The sequence below is a fragment of the Elaeis guineensis genome, chromosome 16 (genome assembly GCF_000442705.2).
Source record: "Elaeis guineensis isolate ETL-2024a chromosome 16, EG11, whole genome shotgun sequence".
Lineage (NCBI taxonomy): Eukaryota > Viridiplantae > Streptophyta > Magnoliopsida > Arecales > Arecaceae > Elaeis > Elaeis guineensis.
The window spans coordinates 33,614,389-33,637,987 of NC_026008.2; the positions used below are offsets into that span (position 1 = coordinate 33,614,389).

At 35.4% G+C, this 23,599-nt stretch overlaps 1 protein-coding gene across 1 annotated transcript; it reads right to left on the minus strand.

The window, feature by feature from the left end:
- Positions 1–15,295: 15,295 nt before the first annotated feature.
- LOC105059398 (uncharacterized protein At4g22758) lies at positions 15,296–16,307 on the minus strand. Its single transcript, XM_010942675.4, has 2 exons — positions 15,776–16,307; positions 15,296–15,576 (listed from the first exon to the last, which is right to left on the minus strand). Exons 1-2 carry the CDS (start codon positions 16,128–16,130, stop codon positions 15,494–15,496), a joined length of 438 nt encoding a protein of 145 aa, XP_010940977.1. The 5' UTR covers positions 16,131–16,307; the 3' UTR covers positions 15,296–15,493.
- Positions 16,308–23,599: the final 7,292 nt, after the last annotated feature.

The following is a 23,599-nucleotide window of genomic DNA, read 5'->3' on the forward strand; positions in this document are numbered from 1 at the left end:
AATCGTAAGGACAGTATTGAGCAATTTCGATATACCTACTCTAGGTGTGTCTTTGTTTCTTTAGGCTCTCCAGGTATTTACCTCTAAACTCTTTCAAGATTCCTTTGTTATCAACACTTTGACCAATTCAGATAAAGTACCATGATGGTCTTTCATATGACAGTTTACTATAAACTATCCATATAAACTAATCAGAGATCGCAGGATCAAATCCATAAGTAATTCCTTATGCATGGTCATATCGAGCCTTTTAAGCTCTTTAATGTCCTCGATCATTATCAAATAACGATTATAGACTGACTGCCCATCATGTATCATATGTACTGTGTGACTCTGATCACCTCACAACACTTGTGGATAAATCAACATGTCGTTGGCAGTGTACATGTACTCATGCATAGACTTTATCTTTATTATCATTATCCATCCGCTCGTCTAGTATAGCTCGTTGACTATGGGTTGGACAGATTGTTAACATTAAAATAATCTGATAAAAAATATTACTTAATTTTTTAAAATTAAAAATAATTCTTAAGTTTGTAAGTCAGTCTATGTACTCGATTTTGGTTAATCGATTGATATCTAGGATTCAAGCTAGAGGGTTGAAAACTGATACAATGAACAACAGAGAGCAAAGATTCTAATTGGTTGTTTATATTTATTTTATAATTTTACTCTAAAATTTTTTAGATACAAAAAGAGACTCTCACTATTTTATCAGAACTCCCATACTCTCCAGATAGAGAAACGAAAATTCTAATGCGATAATTAAATTTCTAGTGGGTGTTGCGGTCCCACCGATGTCGTGCACCTCATCTAACAGTTATTGGTAACATGAATAAATATCGATGCATGGATAATTCTTTGTTCAGATACTTCTCTAAGCATATTGTAGCCATTTGGTCTCTAAGTCATGTGGGCTCATCTAACAGTTATTGTCCGTACTTTTTAGTTAAGTCAGATCCATCATTCACAAGCAGGTGTAAAGCCATTATTGGGCCCCTCACCTAACAGTTATTGGGTCCAACCTCATCTTTACCCTGCAGTAACTCTTTGCTAGTAGAGTGGTTGCATGTTTTCGATGTAACTGAACCACTGTGATCAGTCGAGAATAATTAATGCCAGTAGCACGTCCGCATATTTACAACAGTGGAAGACCTTGGACTTAATATTTTATGGAGAGATTTAGATTTAGGTCTCATCTAATCAGTCATCACATGACTGATGTAATTGGTATAGTCTAAATCAAACCACCAAGTAATCAGATTTGTGACTCAATCTTTCAAATTGGTCAGATAAGTGAAGATTAGTAGAGATCCCCCTGTTGCTTTCTTTAGATACCAATAAATTGGCTAGATAAGTAAATAGAATCAATTAAATAATCACCTTTCAATTACTTGTCTTAGACACTAATTAGATAATTGATCAGAATTGGTTAGCTCAAGTGAATCGGGCTCAAATCAACAAGCCAAATTAGATCCTTAGGTTAATCGATTCTACATATAGGACTCAATCGATTTGATCAACAACAATTATATGATTATTAACTTAATTAATCTAACTCAATTCAACACTTGACTCGATTTAACTAATTACTTAATCGAATTAGACCCATATGTTCCAAATCAAAAATCTTAGATGTAATCCTATTACATTATGTAATTTTTGATTTTTTCATAACCAAAATCCTCATACACAAACACAAATTTCAGATTCTGAAATTATACTTCAAATCTAAATACTTTGCATGAAAGTAAGTACTAAAATATGAAAATAATTTTCAAGTTCTAACATACAAACATATATCACATATATGCATGTAAAATCAGATCTTAAATAAAATTTCAGATCTAAACATGATATCATATATCTCATATACTAATCATAGATTAGATTAAAATCAAATTTATGATCTAAATATGTAATCATATATCATACATATGAATCAAAATTCAGATCACAAAAAAATTCAGGTTTCATGCATGTATCTATTTCACATGAACTAGAACTCTTTCTAGATCAATTTTCAGATCTATGCATGCATTAACATATCCACTATATATTCTAGAATTAAATCTAAAATCAAAGTTTAGATTTGAAGATCCATCCATATATCTCATGTATCAAGAAAAAATTAATTTTAAAATTTTTTCAAAAATATATATATTAAAATTCAGCATATGAAAATCTGTGGCTCTAATACTACTATTGGATTTCGGGGTCTGATGCATGCATATGTATTTTCAAAATTTAATTTTTTAAATATCATAGTAGAAAATAAGATTAAAATAATTTTAATCTGAATTTTATATACATAAAAAAATAAAATCACATAATATATTTCATATGCTGAAATTGATATATGCTGAAATTTAAATTGTGATCAAATCACATACCTGTTTCGTAATTTCTTTCTTCAAAATTAGATCTGAAAGAGAAGAAGTTCTCTCTTAGCTGCACAAGTATCCGACCTCTACGGCTATCCACTCAGGATCAGCCTGGAATAGTCCTCTTTAATCTGAATTTTGGTTCTCCAAAATTCAGCCTGCTGAATCTGAACGAAGCCTGGATCGCGATCAACACTTGATCTTTCTTCTTGATCTTCTTCTTCTCCTCTTCTCTAAAGTTTCTTCTTACTATGTGCTGCTACCAGATGTTAGAAACCAGCAAAAAAGAGGCACCCAAACTCATTTGGATATAAAACTCTTTGGGATGCGCGTCCCAAGGAAGGGGTGTATAGAACACCCAAGATGAGAAAAAGGGAGAGGAAGAGAGGGCATGGGGAGAGCCTTTGGGTGTGAGGGGCTGCTAGTTTTGATGCTCTAGGGACCTTAGGAGATGTCCTTTTAAATAGGCATAAGGATTGAATCCTATTCAATCTCATAATACAAGTCCTACTTGCATTAAGATTCCTATTAAGTTATCCAACTTATATTAGGAAGCCCATTAGGTGCTAACTATTAGAGCCCTTGCACCCATAATTAGACACTCCAAAATACACCCAAGAGATATCCCATATGAAAATAAAAGGCCCTCTAATCAATGGACACGCCCAAATTGATCAAATCAAGGTGGCACCCCATAATAACTATCAAGGAGATTCATAAGGAACTTGCACCCTTAATTTATGTGATCCATAACCTTAGACACCTAATAATTGAAGTCTCATGAATCTTATTCATGTAGGTTATAAGTAGATAATTAAGTTAGAATTAATTTATCAAATAAGTAATCCCAACGGAAAGAGAAATTAGATCCAATCATGTGCTAACAAGATTACCATGAACCCAATGGATTTTTTTAAATCCAATTGATACTTCATAAGCTCAATTACCTATTCCAGGTCTAATCTCTTTGTTGTGTGACCTCATAGGTTCAATTCTATCTAATAGTGAGACATACAATGATCTCTATCATTGTATCATTGAAACTCTTTTCAATGGATCGGAGTAATTCTACTCTAACTCAACAAAGATTATCAATCCAGAACAACCTTAGTGAGCTCTCACAATCCACTAGTGATACCTAGCAGTATATTGTGGCAATCTAGTAGAACTGAAATGAATCTCTAAGTGTAGTTAACGTGTGATTCAGTCTCTCTATCATGAGTTCCGACTAGATAGCAGGTCATGCATAAATCGTCAAATCTTAACATCGGTCATATGATATATTCAATCAGCTTAAGTCTATATGTGATTCTATGAAAATTTTTTTTCATCAATCACACTGCTATGGCCATAGACTTAAGGACTCAGTCTCTTAAATCTCATAAGACTACTCCCTTCTGTTATGATCGATAGATCCCATCTTGATGTACACCCACTCCTATAGTGGACCAACAGTCGTCAATATCTACTACAAGGGCTCTTTGAGATCCATGTTAATATATCAGTCAAACTCCAGCAGCCTCACTGCCAGCAGTAGTGTCATCTCAGGTCAAAGGACCAGTCATACAACTGCAGCATCGAGAAAGTCACTAACGAGTGAGCAGACATCCATGTGACTTCGCGTGTTGGTCACGCTCAGTGCTAGTTATTTTCTAACAACCACTTGCACTCTTACTCCAGTGTCTCTACACTGCAGACTCGAGATCCATCTGTTCGAAAGAAGCAATCCATGCACTGATCTATCCAGATCAATCATCATCTCCATGATGATCCTATGATCAGGAGCAATTTAGGAATCAACCATCAATGACATATGCCTCAAATTTTTAATTTTTTGAGAATATGTGTCATCATCTTGTTAATCCTTTGGATGATTCATGGATACATAGACATAAATGATAATATAACTATCCAATAAATACAAAATCATGTCCTAGAGATATGAAATGTGTCAATCAAGATTGACTTCTAAGACATACATCCAACAAAAAAGATGGTTATCTAAGAAATTCTCCATAAAAAACCTAGGAGAGGCATCCTCTATTCTTGGAATAAAGGTTTATAGGGATAGATCTATAAAGATGCTAGGTCTGTCACAAAAGCTGTACATAGAGAAAATGCTGAAGAGATTCAGTATGAAAACTCTAAAAGAGAACTTTTACCTCTTAGGTATGGTATTCGTCTTTCCAAGATGATGTATCCGACCACATCCGAGAAAGTTCAGTGTATGAATAGAATTTCTTATACCTCGACGATAGAGAGCCTCAGATATGTCATGCTATATATTCGACTTGATATTATCCTTGCAGTGAGTGTCACGAGCAGGTACCAGTCAAATCCAGACGAAGAGCACTGGATAGCTATGAAAAACATCCTTAAGTACTTGAAAAAAACTAAAGATTTGTTCTTGATCTTTGAAGAAAATTCTGAGTTGCGAGTCGAAGGATATACTGATTCAGACTTCATACCTGATCTTGATGATAGAAAATCTATATCAAGATATGTGTTCGTATGCAATGATAGTGCAGTCAGCTGAAAAAGTTTTATGCAACCCATCATAGTGGATTCGACCACAGAAGCTGAATATATCGCTGCTACGAATACTGCAAAGGAAGGCTTTTGGTTCAATAAGTTCATCACGAAGCTTGGGATAATGACATCAGATGCCATTCCACTTTATTGCGACAACAATGGAGCCAAAGTACTTGCTAAGGAGCCGAAGTCTCATCAAAAATTAAAGCATATCGAGCGACGGTTCCATATCACACGCGACTATCTTAAAAGGAATATATATCGAGGTACAAAGAGTAGACTCTGTGAAAAATATAGCAGATTTGCTGACAAAGTAATTGAGTCAGCCAAAGATAGAAGTCTACCTTGAGAAGATGGGACTTAAATTAGTGGCTAATTAGTTTTAGTCCAAGTGAAAGATTGTTAGATGTATATCCTAGAAACCAATATGGCTGACATATTGTAATAAATCCAGGATACAATTTTGATTTGATCAATAAAAAGACAAGTTTAATTTTTATTTAAGAGTGATGTATCCTTGAATCATCTATGGAATTAATACTTTGATACATATTCTCAAGATGTTGAGAATTAGAGATATCTATAATTAATTCCTAAATGCTCTTGGTCATAGTATCATCATGAGGACAGTGATTAATCCGGATAGACCGATGCATAAATCGATTCCTTCAAGGTAGATGAGTCTTTGGTTTACAGTGTAGAGATGAGTGTAGATAGTTATTAGAGAACAACTAGTACTGAATGTAACCATATGAGAGATCACTTGAATTTTTACTCAATCGTCAACAATCGTTTCGATGCTATAGCTGTGTGAATAGTTCTTTGATCTATGATGGTACGATTGCTTGCAGTGAGGCTGCTGGAGTTTGACTGATACATAAATATGGCTTCGTTAAAATCTTGTAGTGGATGTTGGCGACAGTTAGTCCACTGTAGGAGTAGGGTGCACATCTAGATGGAATCTATCGATCTTGATAGAGAGGAGTAGTCCTATAAAATTTGAGGGGCTAAGTCCGAAAATCTGTGACCACGGCAGTATGATTAATGAAAAAAAATTTCTATGAAGATCATAATTGGACTTGAGCTAATTGAATCTATCATATCACTGATGATGAGGTTTGACGATTTATCCATGACCTATCATCTAGTCGGGACTCATGATAGAGGGACTGAATCATATGTGAACTATATCTTGAGGTTTTAATTTTAGTTCTACTAGGTTGCCACTACATACTGTTAGGTGTCACTGATGGATTGTGAGAGCTCACTAGGATTGTTCAGGATCGATAATTCTTGATGAGTTAGAGTAGAATCATTCCGATTCATTGAAAAGAGTTTCAATGATACTATGATAGGGATCATAGTATATCTCACTATCAGATAGAATTGAACCTATGAGATTACACAACAAAGGGATTAGACCTAGAATAAGCAATTTGACTTTTGAAGTTTCAATTGGATTTAGAGAAATCCTATTAGGTTCAGGATAATCTTACTAGCACATGGTTGAACCCAATTTTTTCTTTATACTTGAATTTTTTATTTGATAAGATTAATTCGAATTAATTATCTGCTCATAACTTAAATGAGGGCTCTAATTGTTGGATGCTTAGGATTTTAGATCATATATATTAAGGATTCAAACCCTTAATCAATTTTTTTGATTACTTACATTGAGGTGCCATTTGATTTAATCAAGTTGGGTGTGCCCACATGATAGAGGGCATGTGGGACCAGCATGGGGCGTCCCTTAAGCCCCATGTGGCATGTGAGAAAGTGAATGAAAAGGCTCTAATAGTTGGTGCCTCATGGATCTCCTAACGAGGGTCAAATATCTAAGACTACAAGGATTCCTAATACAAGTAAAATTTGTATTAAAGGGCTATTTAGTTTTAAATAGAATTCAGACCTTTTTTCTATTTAAAAAGGCCTTCTTTAAGGCTCTAAGCATCAGATTTTCAGCAGCCCCACGCTTCCCAAAAGTTTCCCCTTGTCCCCCTCTCTTCTCCCGGTTCCAACGCCCAAGAGTGTTGGGCATCCTCCGTCTCCACATTTGAAAGGAGTTTGGGCATCCTTTTTGGTGGCTGATTTTCAGACTTTAGTTGCTTCATAATCAAAGGAAGGAGAGCAAGAACAGAAGAGAAAAAAAAGATCAAAAAAAAGATCAAAAAGTTGATCGCGATCCAGACTTCGTTCAGATTCATAAGGTGATCATTTTTTAAGAAGAAAAATCAATACCATAGAGGACTATTTCAGACTGATCCTAAGTGGATACCCGTAGAGGCCGGACACTTGCGTGGCTAAGGAAGAACCTATCTTCTTTTAGATCCAGATTCAAAAAAAAAAATTAGGAAACAGATATGTGATTCGATTACATATTTAATTTCAGCATAAAATTCAGTATATGTTCAATTTCAGCAAATGAAGTAGATCCTTATGTTCTATATTTTATACATGCATGATTTAGATTAAAATGTGTTTTAATCTTTTATTCTACTGCATTGTTTAGAAAAAAAAAATTTAAAATATACATACATGTACCGATATGAAATTTCCATAATAATAAGGAGTGATTTGGATACATAATATTTAGTCCCCCTCAACTGGTTTAACAAATGCCATGCGATAATGCAGAGAAAGGCTGAAGCATTAGATTATGTATATTACAAGTTGAGCACCATTCTATACTACAGCCCATCAGCTGTCCCAACCACAAAATTTCATACTTCCTAGCTTTAAGAGACCTAAGTAAAATATTAAGACAAATCTTCACTTGAAAAAGATTAGTAGGAACACCGTGCACCCAAATAGTGTAACAAAGAAGGCACAAAACAAAAATAAAACTCCTACAAAATACACTATAAAGATTGAACTCAGAGCTGAAACAGTCAAAGTAGCACTGCATGTTCTCCCAAAATTCCAGCTTCTGACTAAGCCAACATCGCTGGTGTGGGAATAACAATCTCTTATTCAACAACAAAGGAAAATAAAACCAAAAAAAAAACTATCTCAGCTTCATCATCATTCAAAAAACATGAGCCACCTTGAAAGTTTGAAAAGATTTCTTCCAAGAATACAAATCCTGTAACAATGGATGTGGCAACTTAGTATTTCGATGTTGCTGTTTGAGCCACCAGATGATAGTCATCGAGTCACCTTCCACCCATAGTTCCAACACATGAAGTTTCTGGAAAGCTACCTTGCACCCCATCCAAGCTGCCACCATTTCAGCATGAGGAACTTAGGAGGGCGACAATTTCCTGCCACCAGCTCTCACCAGCTTTCCATATTGATCCCAAATTATAAAGGCAGCTTTATAATCATTTGATTTCACAGAAGCAGCAAAATTGAGCTTAAAGACATTTATGGGAGGGGAAAGCCAACCAACCAACTTTGTATCTTTGGATTTCAGATGAACTGAAAATTAAAGCTTCCTAGTTCCATGGCACATCTCTTAGCTGGTTATAGTAAGAATCTTGTATGCAATCTAGAGAATTGTACATGGCAGATCTCAAAAGCCGAGGTGGAGTTATTGTGTTATGTTGAAACAGCCTGTCATTGTGAGCTTTCCATAATAACCATACCATACAAACGGCAATCTGCTGCATCCCCTTTGTAACCTAGGAGCCAAATACAAACTGTTCCAGCTGCTGCAAAGAAGATAATTGTAAATTTAGACTACCAAAATTGTTGAAGAGCTGCCAGCAATGCTTAGCATATACATAGTCAATAAATATATGCTCATAGTTTTCCACCAAATCAGTGCATAGATCGTAATGTATTTGTTCATCCGGAACAATCTGATAATGGCACAACAAATCTTTGCTCGGCAACCTTCTCCACATTAGTTTTCACCAGAAACATTTGACCCTCATCGGCACCTGTATTCGCCATACTTGATTAAAATAAGCATTAACACCAGTTTCACTTGGTTGATTTTGTAAGTTTTTAAAATCGTTGAGCCTAATTTTTGTTGCTGCACTCAACCCCCATCCAATATAATCCTTCCAGGCACCCTGGGATATTGGTATAGCTTTTACTTTGTTCTTCAGGTCAGTGGGTAAAAAGGCAGATAATTTATGATCATTCCATTGCCTATCTGATGTTATTAAATCCTGAATCATCCACCGATCAAAGGTAATGTTCATATTGAGAAAAGGAGGTGTCTTAGACAACGGCACACATGAAAACCAGGGATCATACATAACATTAATATCTGCCCCTGTTCCAATGGTCCACATAAAACAATGTTGAATCTTGGCCCCCTGCTTAATAATTCTGCTCCATATAGTTGAACAGTGAGGAGGTTTAAAATAGTTGTACCAATTGCCTAAAAGGTTATACTTTGAAGCCACCAACTTAGCCCATAAAGAATTTGGATTTAGAACCAGCTGAGCAGCCATTTTACTCAATAAAGCTTCTTTCTTCTGCACCAGTGAAGACAGTCCCAATCCACCGACCTGTTTAGGAGAACAAATTCTTTCCCATGAAATGAGATGAAGACGTCGACTGTGAATTTGGTGCCCCATAGAAATGCTCTAAACTCTCTCTAATTTATTTAATACCATATTTGGTACATGAATAGAAGCCAAATAATATTGGTAGGGATGATAATATGGATTACAACAATGTCATTCTTCCAGCAAAGGAGAGCACCTTCCAATTCTAACTGTCAATTCTTTTAGTATTAGCTTGCAACAAGAAATTAAAGTGTGAAGCTGACAGCCTATCCCCTGATACCGGCACACCTAAATACTTTCAAGGTTCTTTTTTTTCTACCATTTGAAGCATGGCACACAGTTCGTTTTGTCCTTCATTGTGTTGATGGGCTGAAGGTGACATAGGATTTATTTTGATTTATTAACTGACCAAATATTGAACAATAAGCCTCCAAAATTGCTTTGATACATAAACCTTCTTTTGTAGTTGCCCTGGCCACCAACAAAACATCATCAACATAAAAAATATGAGACAATTAAGGTCCATTTGATCCTACTTTATAGACTCTAGACTCTTAACAAATTCCACTACAGTTTCTGGTTTATCATTGTAGTCAACATTTCCGAACACAAAATATAAAGGTAAGGAGAAAATGGGCACCCTTGTCTCAGGCCTCTAGTTGAAAGGAACCAATCCATCGGAGAACCATTCATCAAGACAGACATTTGGAAGTCCATTGCACATTTAGATACCCACTTAACAAATGTTGGGTGGAAGTTAAAATGTCTCAAAACTGTCAACAAGAATGGCTAATGACCTCGATCATACACTTTCTCCATATCTATCTTGAGAGCCATCATGCTATGATGCTGAGGTGCTCACGCAAGAGAGTGCATAATCTTCTGACCAAGTAGAATATTTTCTCTAGTTTTTTTTTCTAGTACAAATGCTCTTTGCTCATTGGATACAAGAGTCGATATGACCGGCTTCATTCAGTTAATCAAAATCTTGACCATTATTTTATAAAATAGTATTACATAAACTAATTGGTCTATAATCATTGATAGAGGATGGATTTTGGTTCTTAGGGATAGGAACAATAAAAGTGCTTTTCCAACACCTAAGCATACATGAAAACTAAAAACATATTTAATAGCATCGATCACCTCTCTTCGAACTATGTTTCAAAAATGTTGGAAAAAGAAAGCTTGAAATCCATCTGATCCCGAGGCTTTGTCCGAAATCATATCCCTTATCACCTCCTCAATCTCATCCTCCATAACTGCTTTAATCATATCTATGTTTTGTTCAGTTGACAAGGTTGAATCCGCTATTCCAAGATTAACATCATCAACTTCAACTTGAGCTTGCCACCTATTTTGATATTGAAAAAGAAACACATTCCTGATACTTTCAGCATCCTCAACTAAAACCCCTTGGGAATCCAAATGCTAGATATTCTATTTTGCCTTCTTCTAAGAATAGTGGAGCGATGGAAGTAAGCGGTATTTGCATCTCCTTCCTTGATCCATTGCATTCTAGATTTTTATCTCCATAAAATTTTTTGAAACTGCAAATTATGCTTATATTATCTCAGCAGGGAGAGCAAATACATATGATCCTGAATAGACAATGCACCATTTTGTTCTTCTTATTGTTGAAGTAATAGAATTTGCCAATTTAAATCCTGACCCCTTTTAAATATATTTCCACCAGAGTATTTCCATCTTCGGACAGCCTCCTTGGCATGTTTAAATAGCTTGGATGGCTTAACAGCAGGTGAAAAGTGTCCACTATACCTCCTAGCTTGATGAACACAATCCCAAATACCTTCTACATATAGCCACATCTTTTCAAACTTGAAAGATATATATCCCCTTCTCCAACTATTGAAAATAGTGAGAAGGGCTGGTGATTAGAAGCAAATTTTGTCAAATGCTGAACTTTGGATTCGGAGAATAAATCTATCCAATCCTGTGATACAAAAAGCCCTATCCAATCTATCCCATACCCTTGCCTAGCCCAGTCTGTTATTACGCCAAGTAAAAGATGATCCTTGATATCCAAATCAACAAGACTAAATTGTCTTAAGAAGTCTCTAAATTCTGTAATTTTTCTATTAAGATGAAAAGCTTTTCCACTTTTTTTGTCTTCTGGATTTAGTGTACAACTAAAATCCCCAATAAGTACAAGAGGTACAGTCAATGTCTGCACTGTTAAGATTTGATTCCATAGTTGTCGATGCTCTACATAATAAGTACTGACATACGCAGCTCCTAATAGCCAAGCTGGACCAAAGAAGTAATGATGCCAAAAACCACTTGTCTATTAGTATGAACAAAATCAACATTCCCCATTCTAAGCTTTCAGGCCACCATAATTCCACCTGATAACCCTCTTGAAGGGATCATATGCACACCTCAGCGAGGTCTGAACAATTGCTGAAACCTTCCAAATGTAGTCTCATTCAGTCACGTTTCAAAAAAACTAAATCAAATTGCCTCATCATATTTTTAGTATAGTTGCCAAAAGGTGGCTTTGCAGCCCCCCTACAGTTCCATGCCAAGGTATACGTTAGACAGAAGTTGATGGGGAACCGGTCCCTATAAAATCTGATCCGCACAAATGCGGCTCTGAATTATCGCAGCCACATGCTAAACTATAGTTTCTTGGACCACACTATCTTTATGCAGATTTGTACATTCCTTCGGATCTACAGACTTTGTTAATAACAATTTTAATTTAGAGAGATAAATATCGTGACTACCTGGATGCCCTGCAGATGGGTGCTATTGTTGGAGATCAGCCTCTATTTGTCCTTGCGCAGTGTTTGTATTGTCCTCTTGTGCCCCAATTCCTAGGCCAGTATCCTTAGAAACTACCAGCCTTCATACCTCTCTGACTGTTGGAGTCATCTTATCACAAGAGGTCCCTTGAGTGTAGACTACCAACTGCTTCTCTGGTTCATTTATAAGAGCTCCCTTTTCCCGAACAATCACTTTAGTTCGAGGAGGTGACTCAGAACCAGAGAAAGTACTTTTAGATATATTTTTGGGTGGCGACTTTTTTCATTTTTCCTTCATCACTCCAGCACCAGAAGACTCAGCTTTTGCTGATGAAGATGAACTTACGTCCATCGGTTGTACCAAAGAATCCTTTGTTTCCTGTAATGGCGCAAACCGTGAACCTCCACAGTTCTCCACTTGTTTCTCTGGAGATTTAGTCTTGCCTGATGAAGCTCTTATAGCTTTCTTCTGATACATCCAAGACCCCTAACGAAACATCCAAACATATCCATATATGTTTAAGCATGTGTTTGTATGGCACTGGAATGAACTCTAACAACTGGTATGGCTCAATAATCTGGATCCTTCGCTGGGGACTCCAGGTTCAAATATTTATATTCTAGATGATAGAATTTTCACTATATCTAAGCTATTTGTAAGAGGCTCATATTTAATTGATGTTGTGATGTAGAAGAGAGGACATCATTAATCTCATATTGGTAGTGAGTCAAGAGGAACTCTGATTTATATGGCAAGAAACTATTCTTTCCAAGTGAGGTACATTTTGAAGAGCAAAATCGTAATGCACATAGATCAGAGTGGATAATATTTCATATACCGAGTCATAAGTCTTTGGCCGCAACAGTTAGAATCGGGCTCTTTCTATTGATAGAATGAGCTAAGGTAGAGTTGGCTTGTAATTGTTGAGCCTGATTTGCAAAACTAAAAATGTTACTTAAATTGACAAGCTAAACAATGAGTCAAGACAAAGGGGTATGATTACTTGGACTAGCCTAATTCCATTCTTTGAAGGTTCATCCCACTTTGTAATATAGCCTTTTGTTTATTTTGGTACAAATAAATCTGCTATTTATCTTCCTAAACCCTGTTACTCAAAAGTCTGCAACGTCCCATGCCACCATTAACATGTTAGCCATCTAATTTAGACTTTCCCTTCTAAATCTAGAGAAACCTATGGAATTACAAGAAAGCGTTTGTAACAACCATTAGGCGTTTACATGTCTTGTTAGATCTGTGATGATAGCTTGGCTAGGAATTTGTCGCTAACTTGAAGGGTTGACGTTAAGATAAAATCTTGAGGATTTCTATTAAAACTTTTGAAAACTTCTATTGAACCTATCTCAATCCTTTCAATAAAGGCCGTAAGAGATAGATAATTTTGATGGTTGAGTTCAACAATCTTGACTTGTTTAAGAAAAATTCGCTGGTTTCAATAATGTTATTGACCATTGTATATAGTTTTTTTTATAATGTTAGTGAGCATCAACAAAAATGCTGTTACCTGCCAGATCCTATCTATCATAGGAATTTTAATCGTTGCCATCATGAGTCATACTACCTATTATTATAGATAATAACTGACAATCATTGTAAAAAACAATGATGTCTTGTTGTGCCATTATTCAAAGAGTATTATTTTCTAAATTGACATTTAAATTTATTGTCAAAATTATTATTTTTATTTAGAGGAAATGTCAAATGATTGCTACTATTTTGACGTTAAATCAGGTATTTTTTCAGAACACGGTGAAAAGTAAAATTTTGGTTCTCACAAAAATTTGACTAAAGAATCCAACATAGGTCTAATGGCACTGATCTCTGCCGGATTTTAATTCATTCTCTTTTATGTCATGGATGATTAGGTCCATGTTGCACAAAGTTGAAGTCCATTTAATACTGCCCAAACTTAGAAGTCAAGTAGATGATGTGGTCCATAACGGTGGCAAAAATTGGCAGGACCAAAAACCTAACCAGACCTAACCCTATTTAGGCCAAGTTTAGGTAAGGGGATTTTTTTTTCAGTGACCATCAAATATGGGTCATTTTCTCAGACCTGTTAGGTGTGGATTAAAGCTATAACCTAACTCGGATCACGGGAGTAGAATTCTATCCAGATCAGAATATTTTAACAATTTCTTGAATTATAAATCTTTTATAAGACTTACTATTAAAATCAATTTAGAAATGAGTTGACAAGAATTAAAAATATTAGATTGTTAGTAGGGCTGAATCAGATACTAGCATATCCATATCCATATTTATTTTGTTAGATGAATATAAATATGGATATAAATATTATTCGAATATAAAAATTTATATCTATATTGACTACAGATACTAAAAGTATAGATATAATAATGAATATAACTTATATAATTATAAAGAATCAAAAATATTACTAAATAGATGATAAATTAAATTAATAACATAATTACATATTTGTATATATATTTTTTTAAATTAATAAATATTATATAAAATTATATAGAGTTACATATAAATTTAAATATTCGAAAATGAATTAGATAATTATCTATTCATATCTATTTTTTTTTTATAAATATAGATATAAATATTAATCAGATCTTTAAATTTATGTCTATATCCAGATTGATTCAGATATAAAAATAAATTCGAACAAATAATATCTGATACTACTTTCACCTCTAATTGTTAGATTAGGTCCAATAATGGTTGAGACTTGCAAAATAGATTAGATCAAGGATCAATATATCACTTGAATTAGGTTCGATATTGGTCAACATTTTATATATTATTATCCATACTTAACCCAATTCCATCCCTACGTCGATTTTTTTTTCCCTAAATCAAATTGTGATCACAAGCGATCTCAGAATCGAAGATGTAGCCTAATTGCGTGCACATAATTCACTCTGTGGGATAATATTTGGGATGGATCCTTCGGATAGATTACCTTGCTCTCGTAAAAAGTCCCATCTTATTTCCTCGCAGCCACACAACTCCAAAATATTCGTCAAACTTCTTCCACGTGCTCCGAACTCAAAAGGAAAACTCAGAAAGCAAACCGCCTCCACTCCCACTCACACACACACACACACACACACACACATATATATATATATATAGCTACCAAAAAACAATCTGAAATTATTCTAAATTCCCATTCACCTATTATAAATATTCCAATAATATGAACCAACATAACATCTTTCAGCAGCCCAAAACTCAAGAATAGATCCAGAAAATTTTCGGAAATTCCATGTCTAATTTGATATTCAACTACTCAAAAATTCTAAAATCAACGCGACATCACGGCAGCCACCGGCATCTTCTTTGCTCCATCATTCAGCCCACCACCATCTTTGGCTTCGAGAACAAGAAGAAGCTTCGAGATCCCAAGCTGATCAGTTTCTCCTCCGGATTCAAACCTAACAAAAATCAACCGTCAGACCCTCACCACATGCCAACCTGTGCTAATCCTACCATCAGAACGACCGCATAGGAATTCCGATACGGAGGAAAGAATTCAGGGGCATTTTCGGAAACTAAAATAAAAGTCTGAATAACAGAGGAGAGAGACGAAGGCGATGGAAACCCTAAGAGAGAGAGAGAGAAGATAGTACGTACTCTCCAGGCTATACTGAGAGTAGTGGAGGTCGAAGGATTTGGGATCGGCGTGGGACAGCAGCGGTCGGCGGCCCTGCTTGGCGTACGTCTCCACCGCCGTCCGTACCAGATCCGCCACCGTGTTCTCGGGCGACATCACCACGAGCACCGGCCCCACGCTCCGCTCGATCGTCACGTTCAGCAGCAGCTTCGTCAGCCGCTGCGCTGCCGCCCCTCCGTTGATCTCCGGCCGCCAAGGGAGCTTCGGGTGGTCCTCCGGTCGCTGGATCGGCGTTGCCCGGTCGGAGGCCCCCTGCGCCGGACCGTGGAAGAAGGGTGCGGATCGCCGCGCAGCCGCGGGGCCCCGGGAGCTCATGGCGGCTCCAGGATCGTGAAAAACCAGCCGTCGCCGAAGCGAGAGCGAGAAGACGGATTGGAATCGAAGGCGGGGGTCGGGGTTAGCGTTAGGTTCCCGGTGGGGGATCTAGGGCTAGGGTTTGGCATGGCTTGGGGAGGGGCGAGAGAGGGCGGGGCATCGTTAAAAGGAAGGGGTGGGGAGAGTCCGAGGGCGGAAAAGATCCGTTTCGAGGAAGTCGAATTCGAATCGAATAACCCTTGCTTTCTGTGAGAAAAACGGGAATCGCGCTGGGGAATACGTTGGGGGCGCGGCCTTTTGGTATTTTGATGATCGTAAGGGGCTCTCTATTGAGACGACACGTATCGATGGACTCGTGAATCTACCGCTCGTGGCTGTGGAGGACCCCAACGCGGTAATCGGACGTGACGAATTAAAAGGACTCATAATTATACTACACTCCGAGGTGCTCCACCAAATTAGAGATTGGAATTTTAGTCGACTAAGCAGTTTCCCTGATCCGATCCAAATATGACTGATTTTATCTAACCCATTTAAATTAAAAAATAGAAATAAATTTTATATATAATATCTTAAATAAATTTAAATTAAGTATGGATAATGATATACTCTACTCCAAACCCAATTTGATATAATGTAGCTTAATCTACTCCTCTTCCAATTCACTCGATAGATGATAGCCATCGTTGTATCGTTCACCTTGATTGTCCCTCCCCAAGAGAAATTCTTTCCATTGTTTGGTAGATCAATGGAAAGAAGCTCCTAAAGATGAAGCTATTAAAAGTAGTCATTGCTCAACATGTACTATAGTGCCAAACAACCATTAGTTGGAGATCAGATTCAAGTTCGGTTCATTGCCCAAATTTCATGCTACCTATTGCCCATATCTTTTATTCAGTTGATGGATGATATATGTGTTAGAATTACAAGCCTGTCCATCACAGGTGGAGACCATCTCTTATTTGACCAAGAGAAATTTTTTCCATTGTTTGGTAGATCAGCAAGGTTGCTCCCAAAGGCGAAGCTATTAAAAGCAGCCATTGCTCAACATGTACTCACTACAATAGAACAGAATATTAGCGACATAAAAAATTCATCGTTAATAATCAATTTTCATCGATAATAATTACTAGCGATGAAATTATCATCACTAATATTTAGTCGTAAATAATGACGTCGTTGATAATTTTTTTACGATGAAAAATTTTTTTTATCATCAATAATCGATATTACTGACCAAAAATTTTTATCGTTAAAATTTTTTTTTAAAAAAAAAAATATTTACGATAAAAAATTTTAGTCTTAAAAAAATAATTTACGATGAAATATTACGTTGCTAATAAAAAATAATTATTTACAATGAATCACTTTTGTCGTTATTAATTTAATTAAAAAATTTTATGAAATTCAAATTTAAAAAAATATTAGCTACGTAAATGTTTCATCGCAAATATGATATTTTTTGACTTAAATTTTTATCACTAATAAATTATTAATTATTTACAGTGAAAGTATTTTCATTGTTATTAATTTAATATAAAATTTTAATATTTTTAAATTTATTAAAAAAATTATTTACAATCAATTTTTTATCGTTAATATATTTTTTAGTGACCAATATTTCATCGAAAATAAATCCATCGCTAAAAATTTATACATATTTTTTTAAAAATAATTAATAAATATATATTTATAATTTATATTTATAATATTTTTTATAAATTAAAAATTAAAAATAAAAATAATAAATTTATATAATAAATCTATAAATAAATTTTATTATTTTATTATATTAAATTAAAATTATAAAAGATCTGAAATAAAAATAAAAAGCTACATAAAGAGGCCGTCACGTATCGACATCTACAGAAGAGGAACAGGCTGGGGAAGGAGAGCGCTCGAAAGAGCTCGGACCGGCCTGCTACTGCATCATTCACTCCATTTGTGCCATCCGCTCCATCATCTGGGTCTGGAGCAGCTAGTACTCGTCGACGTGTGTAGCTAACTCATCAGCTTGCTGCTCAGCCCGCTGTCGATCCTCAGTAGCCTGTCTCTGCACCTCCGCCAGTCGAGCATCGCAGATAGCATGGATGTCAACTCTGGACGAGTGTGAGGATGAGAAGGCACTGATCCCATGCCCTACACCTCTAACATAATAGGATCTCGTACCAAATATCTAATCATGGATCTCATCATCTGTGGATGCGATCGAGCCCTCAAGGGTAGGCTAGGATCTGATGCCTATCATACGATCCTGAAATTTAAAGTTATAACTATTTTAATTTCGTACTGAAAATCAAACTATGAATGAAAAAAATAATTAAAAAAACTTATAAAAAGCTTCTGACCCCCTGTCGTCCACTCTTCTGACCATCGCTGGTAGATCTGCTAGTAGATATCGATCATACTAGGAAGCTCACCACTCTTTGCATCTCTCTGTAATTTGAGAATAATTAATTAAAATTTTTTAAATAGTTAGAAAATTAAAATATACTAATTAAAAATTACTTACCATCTGCTCCATATGACGAGCGAACGACCTCGAACCCTCATAATGTGACACGATCTGTCTCGCTCGATTCACGGTGTTTTGGGCACATCATCTCTGTACAGTTAGTAGTCAAATTAGTAGGTAACAAACTAAATTTATGAATAAATGATTCAATTATTAAAGTCCAAAACAAAAAAATTTGGATGTGTAACCTGATATGTCGGATCCTCGTAATGCCGGCTTACGAGAGCCCAATCATCCATAATGATGCTGTCATAGGGCCGCTGTCATGCTGCCTCTAACCCATGATTCTGCATCACATGGTACCAATGCTGATGGATGCAGTAGCGATACTCCTTAAAATGCAAACATAAATGAGCGTCCACAGCCCGCTGCACGCGATCCTTCTCAAAATCAATAATATCAAATACACCCTGCCAATAATAAATATTAGAAGGATACCATGCTAATTAAATATTTACAGTATAATTTATTTTACCTATAATTGGATGTAGAAAATCTCTCTCTGAGTCCATACAACGTGACGTCAATTGAAAAGCATCACGGAGGCATAGCTGCAGCATATGATGCCCAGCTCGATCTGCCACGGCTCGTACCATCTCCTAATGGGCCTGATGTAGTCGAGTGGGATCTCAATACGAAGATACTGTTTCTGATGCTCACATCTCCAATACTCTAGAGCGAGATTTTTCAATGGACCTCGCCCTCACCTCACCGTCGATGGAGACTGATCTGAAATAATAATAAATAAATCATTAGTATGATAGCTATCCAAATAAAAAAATTAAATTTTATTATATAAAAAGTATAATAATACCATCCGGATCCGCCTCACTTAGACCCGCCTCACTCGGACCTACCTCAGTGGGACCAGCCAGTGTAGGACCCTCTAGCGACGGAGCTGGTGCGGCAGTAAAAATTGGTGAAGGTGCCTCAGCCTCAGGGGTAGACTGTGAACGTGAACGTCGTCGTCTATCTCCTGGTGCCATACCTGTAATTTTTGACATATAAATAAATATAATATTACATAATAATAGTAAAAAATAAATTACATTCTAATAAATATAATTATATCACATACCATTATTGCAAGAAAAAATTCAACAAAGAATATAAATCTACTCATCAATATTTGTATCTTCTTTGATGTGTAGATCCTCCTCCGAATCACAATAATTGACTAATGTATCGTCTTCTATCTCATCATCATTTATGAACTGATCATCATCCTCAACTCATCAATATTAAATATGAAATCAGCTTCAACTACGTTGGACGGCAGATCAGTCCTATTCAAAGGAGTTGTTACAAGTTCTTCATTAACAAGAAGCTCGATTAATGTTTGTTCTTCCTCTTGAAAAATTTTCTCTTCATGTAAATCTGAATTTTCATCTATCTCTAGTCGGGTTGGTATGTCATATACGTCTCTAGGTGTTATTCTTTGTAAGACATGCCAATTACCTCGGTACTTTAGATCCTTCAAATATAGTACTTGTTTCGCTTGAATTGCTAATATATACGGCTCATTCTGGTATCATATTCGTGTAAAGTTTACACTGATAAAGTATGGATCGATATGAATACCGATCTTTTTATTACTAATATCCCACCATTTATACTGAAACAAGAATACAGAATTACTGGACCCATACTTCAGTTATATGATATCTATCATTACACCATAATATTCAATCACTTCTTCTCCTTCATATCCTATCGTAGCAATCACACTATTCTGGATCCATCGTTGTATCTCAAGCTCTATTGTGTGAAATCTCATTCATTCAATGATATAGGATGCGTGTGGTTAACCCTTTGATCAGGGCCACATGCTAAATCGTATAACTCATCAATCGTACCTTCTTTTTTATTGAAATACTTATATTTCATTTACACTATAACATAAAAAATTATGTTGATTCAAATAATTATTTCTATAATTATTAAAAATAATGTATTACTAGTGCAACTTACAAGGTCTCCAAACTATTTTATAAATTTTTTTCTATCTTGATCATCAGCATTCATACTATTCTCTCTATATAGTATACTCTTGTGCTCACTGCAACAAGTCATGATTTTTAATTTTATATCGACATGAAAAAAATTACTTAGAATATTAAACAATATGCTAAGATAGTACTTACTCAATAAAATCTTCAATTTCTTCATAATTATTTAGAACGTAGAAGTGTGCCTTGGATAGCTCATTCACGTCCATAAATTTATATCTCCTTCCACCAATAGGTTGAACTATTTATTTAAATATAGACAGTGTCAGTTCATTATCACCTCATTCATGGTATGCATTATGATCTGTACGATTAAATCTTATTTTGATATCGTCAAAATACATCGAGCAGAATGTGACACACTCTGTAGCTACGTATGCTTCCGCTATAGATCCTTCAGGCCATGTTTTATTGCACACATACTTTTTTAGGATATATAAGAATCTGTAAATAAAAATAAATTTAAATTTTAAAAATATATTTATATTTATAACTGATATGATAAAGTGCGTATAATTTTTTTACTTTTTAATAGGATACATCCATCGATAATGTATCGGTCCGATCAAAAAAGCTTCCTTTGAAAGATGAATAGTCAGATGCACCATAACATCAAAAAATGATGATGAAATTTTTTTTTTAACTTACAAAGAATGAGCACGATATCTTTCTCAAACTTATCAAGTAAGTTAATCTTCAATTTTTGATAACACAGTTCTCGAAAGAACACTCTCAACTCAATCAATGCAGTTTGAACAACACCATCCAAATAGCCATGCATGACCACAGAAAGCAAGCGTTGCATCATCACATGAGAGTCATGACTTTTCATGCGAGAAATATTACCGTAATTGTTGCCAACACACTACGATACGTTTGAAGCATATGCATCAGAAAATTTTACGATTTTGAACCATCCACATAAACTCTTTTTTTCCTCGTCAAATAATGAATAACATGCAGGTGGCATAAAAAATCTATCACCTCGACAGACTAAATGCAACTCCGATCGGATTCTCATTTTCTGCAAGTCAAGGCAAGCTTTTGTACTATATTTTATTTTTTTGGATGTTCAATACTGTACTGATGATATTATCACAAATATTCTTCTCAATGTGCATTACATCCAGATTATGATGAAGTAGTAGCTATTTTCAATACGGTAGTTCGAAAAAAATACTTCACTTCGTTTAATTTAGCTCAGCTTCAGTACACTTATGTTTGCGAGTACTCAATATTTTTTAAATTAGACATTTTCAATGACTTCAAGTTGTTCTAAAACTTCTACTCCACCTAAATACCTTAGGTGGTGAACATCGATCGGATTTACCATCAAAGTATTGATTGTAATGGATCCTCCAAGAATGATTACCAGATAAAAATTATCTATGACCCATGAATCATATTTTCCATCCATGCTTTAAATATAAGGAGGGTGCATCCTTATTACATATATGCTTTAAATATAAGGAGGGTGCATCCTTGTTGCATATTGAACATGCTAGATATCCTTTGGTGCTCCATCCAGCTAAGTTTTCATATGTAGAAAAATATTTATGGTCCATAAAATCGAAGCATGCAACTTAAAATTTTTTTGACTCATAGAATCATATGTTTATACTCCATTTTCTCATAGCTCCTTCAAATCATCGATTAACGATCGTAGATATATATCAATTTCATTACTTGGTGCTTTCAGACCCAGAATCAATAGTGACATAAAAATAAATGGTTCTTTTATGCACTTTCAAGATGATATATTATATACAACTAGCATCACAAGTCACATGCTGTAGGAAGTACTCAAATTGCCAAAGAGATTAAATCCATCTATCGCTAGAGCAAGCCAGATATTATGCGGGTCACTCACAAAGTGCGGGTGTTTTGCATCGAAGTCTTTCTACACTACAGGATCGATCGGGTGGCTAAGTATGTTCTCCTCCAAAATATGCTACTCATGATGTCATCTCATTTTTTCAGCTGTCTTTATGGACATATACAACCTTTGAAGTCTTGGAATCAATAGAAAATACCTCAAAATCTTTTGAGGTATCTTTTTTTCTTTTTTGTTATCAATTTTGTACCTAGGCTCACTGCATTTCGGACATTCAGTTGCCTATTCATTATCCTTATAAAATAATATATAGTCATTTTTGTATGCATGTACAGGAATATAGTCAAGTCTCAATTCCGCATGTATATTTTTACTTCAAAATATGATTTCAGAAGTCTCTCTCCATCTGAAAGAACTACTTTAATCAATATCAAATTTTGATCAAATGACTTCTGACTCCATCGGTTCACGATTTTAATATGAAGTAATTTTATCAAAAACTCTAACTTAGAGAACTATACACAATTTAGATAAAGTGGCTCTCGTGCATCCCTTACGAGCTTTGTAAACTATTCAGAAGTCTCTTCTATTTCAAGCTAGATATTGTGTTCATAATCAAAATTGCCTTCAAATGCACTAGTACTCATGCATACATTTGAACAAACACCCTGATGTAAATCATCCAATAGTTCTCGTATACCATCATATTCGACAGGTTTAGCAGCATCACTATCATCTTCAGTATCATCATCATCGTGCACAACTTCATTCGGATCATCCTCTTCATGCTATATCCAGCAAGTATACTTCTTATCCATACTATAACGTAGCAGATGCTCCTCAACAAGTATTATGTGACGATATACCATATTGACACATCTCTTGCATGGATATTTTATCCGACTAGCACTGTCAGCCTTATGCTGTGCAAACTCTATAAAATCTCGAATATCTTTTCGATATTCAAGCAAAAAATATCTTTGATATTCATCCAACTTTTGTTGATATCCATCTAACAACAAACACGAAAATCATTAACAACAAAGAAATTTTTAGTGGTATTCATCCAAACCGGATCCCGATCTGAATTTTGGATCGAATTCTGACCTGA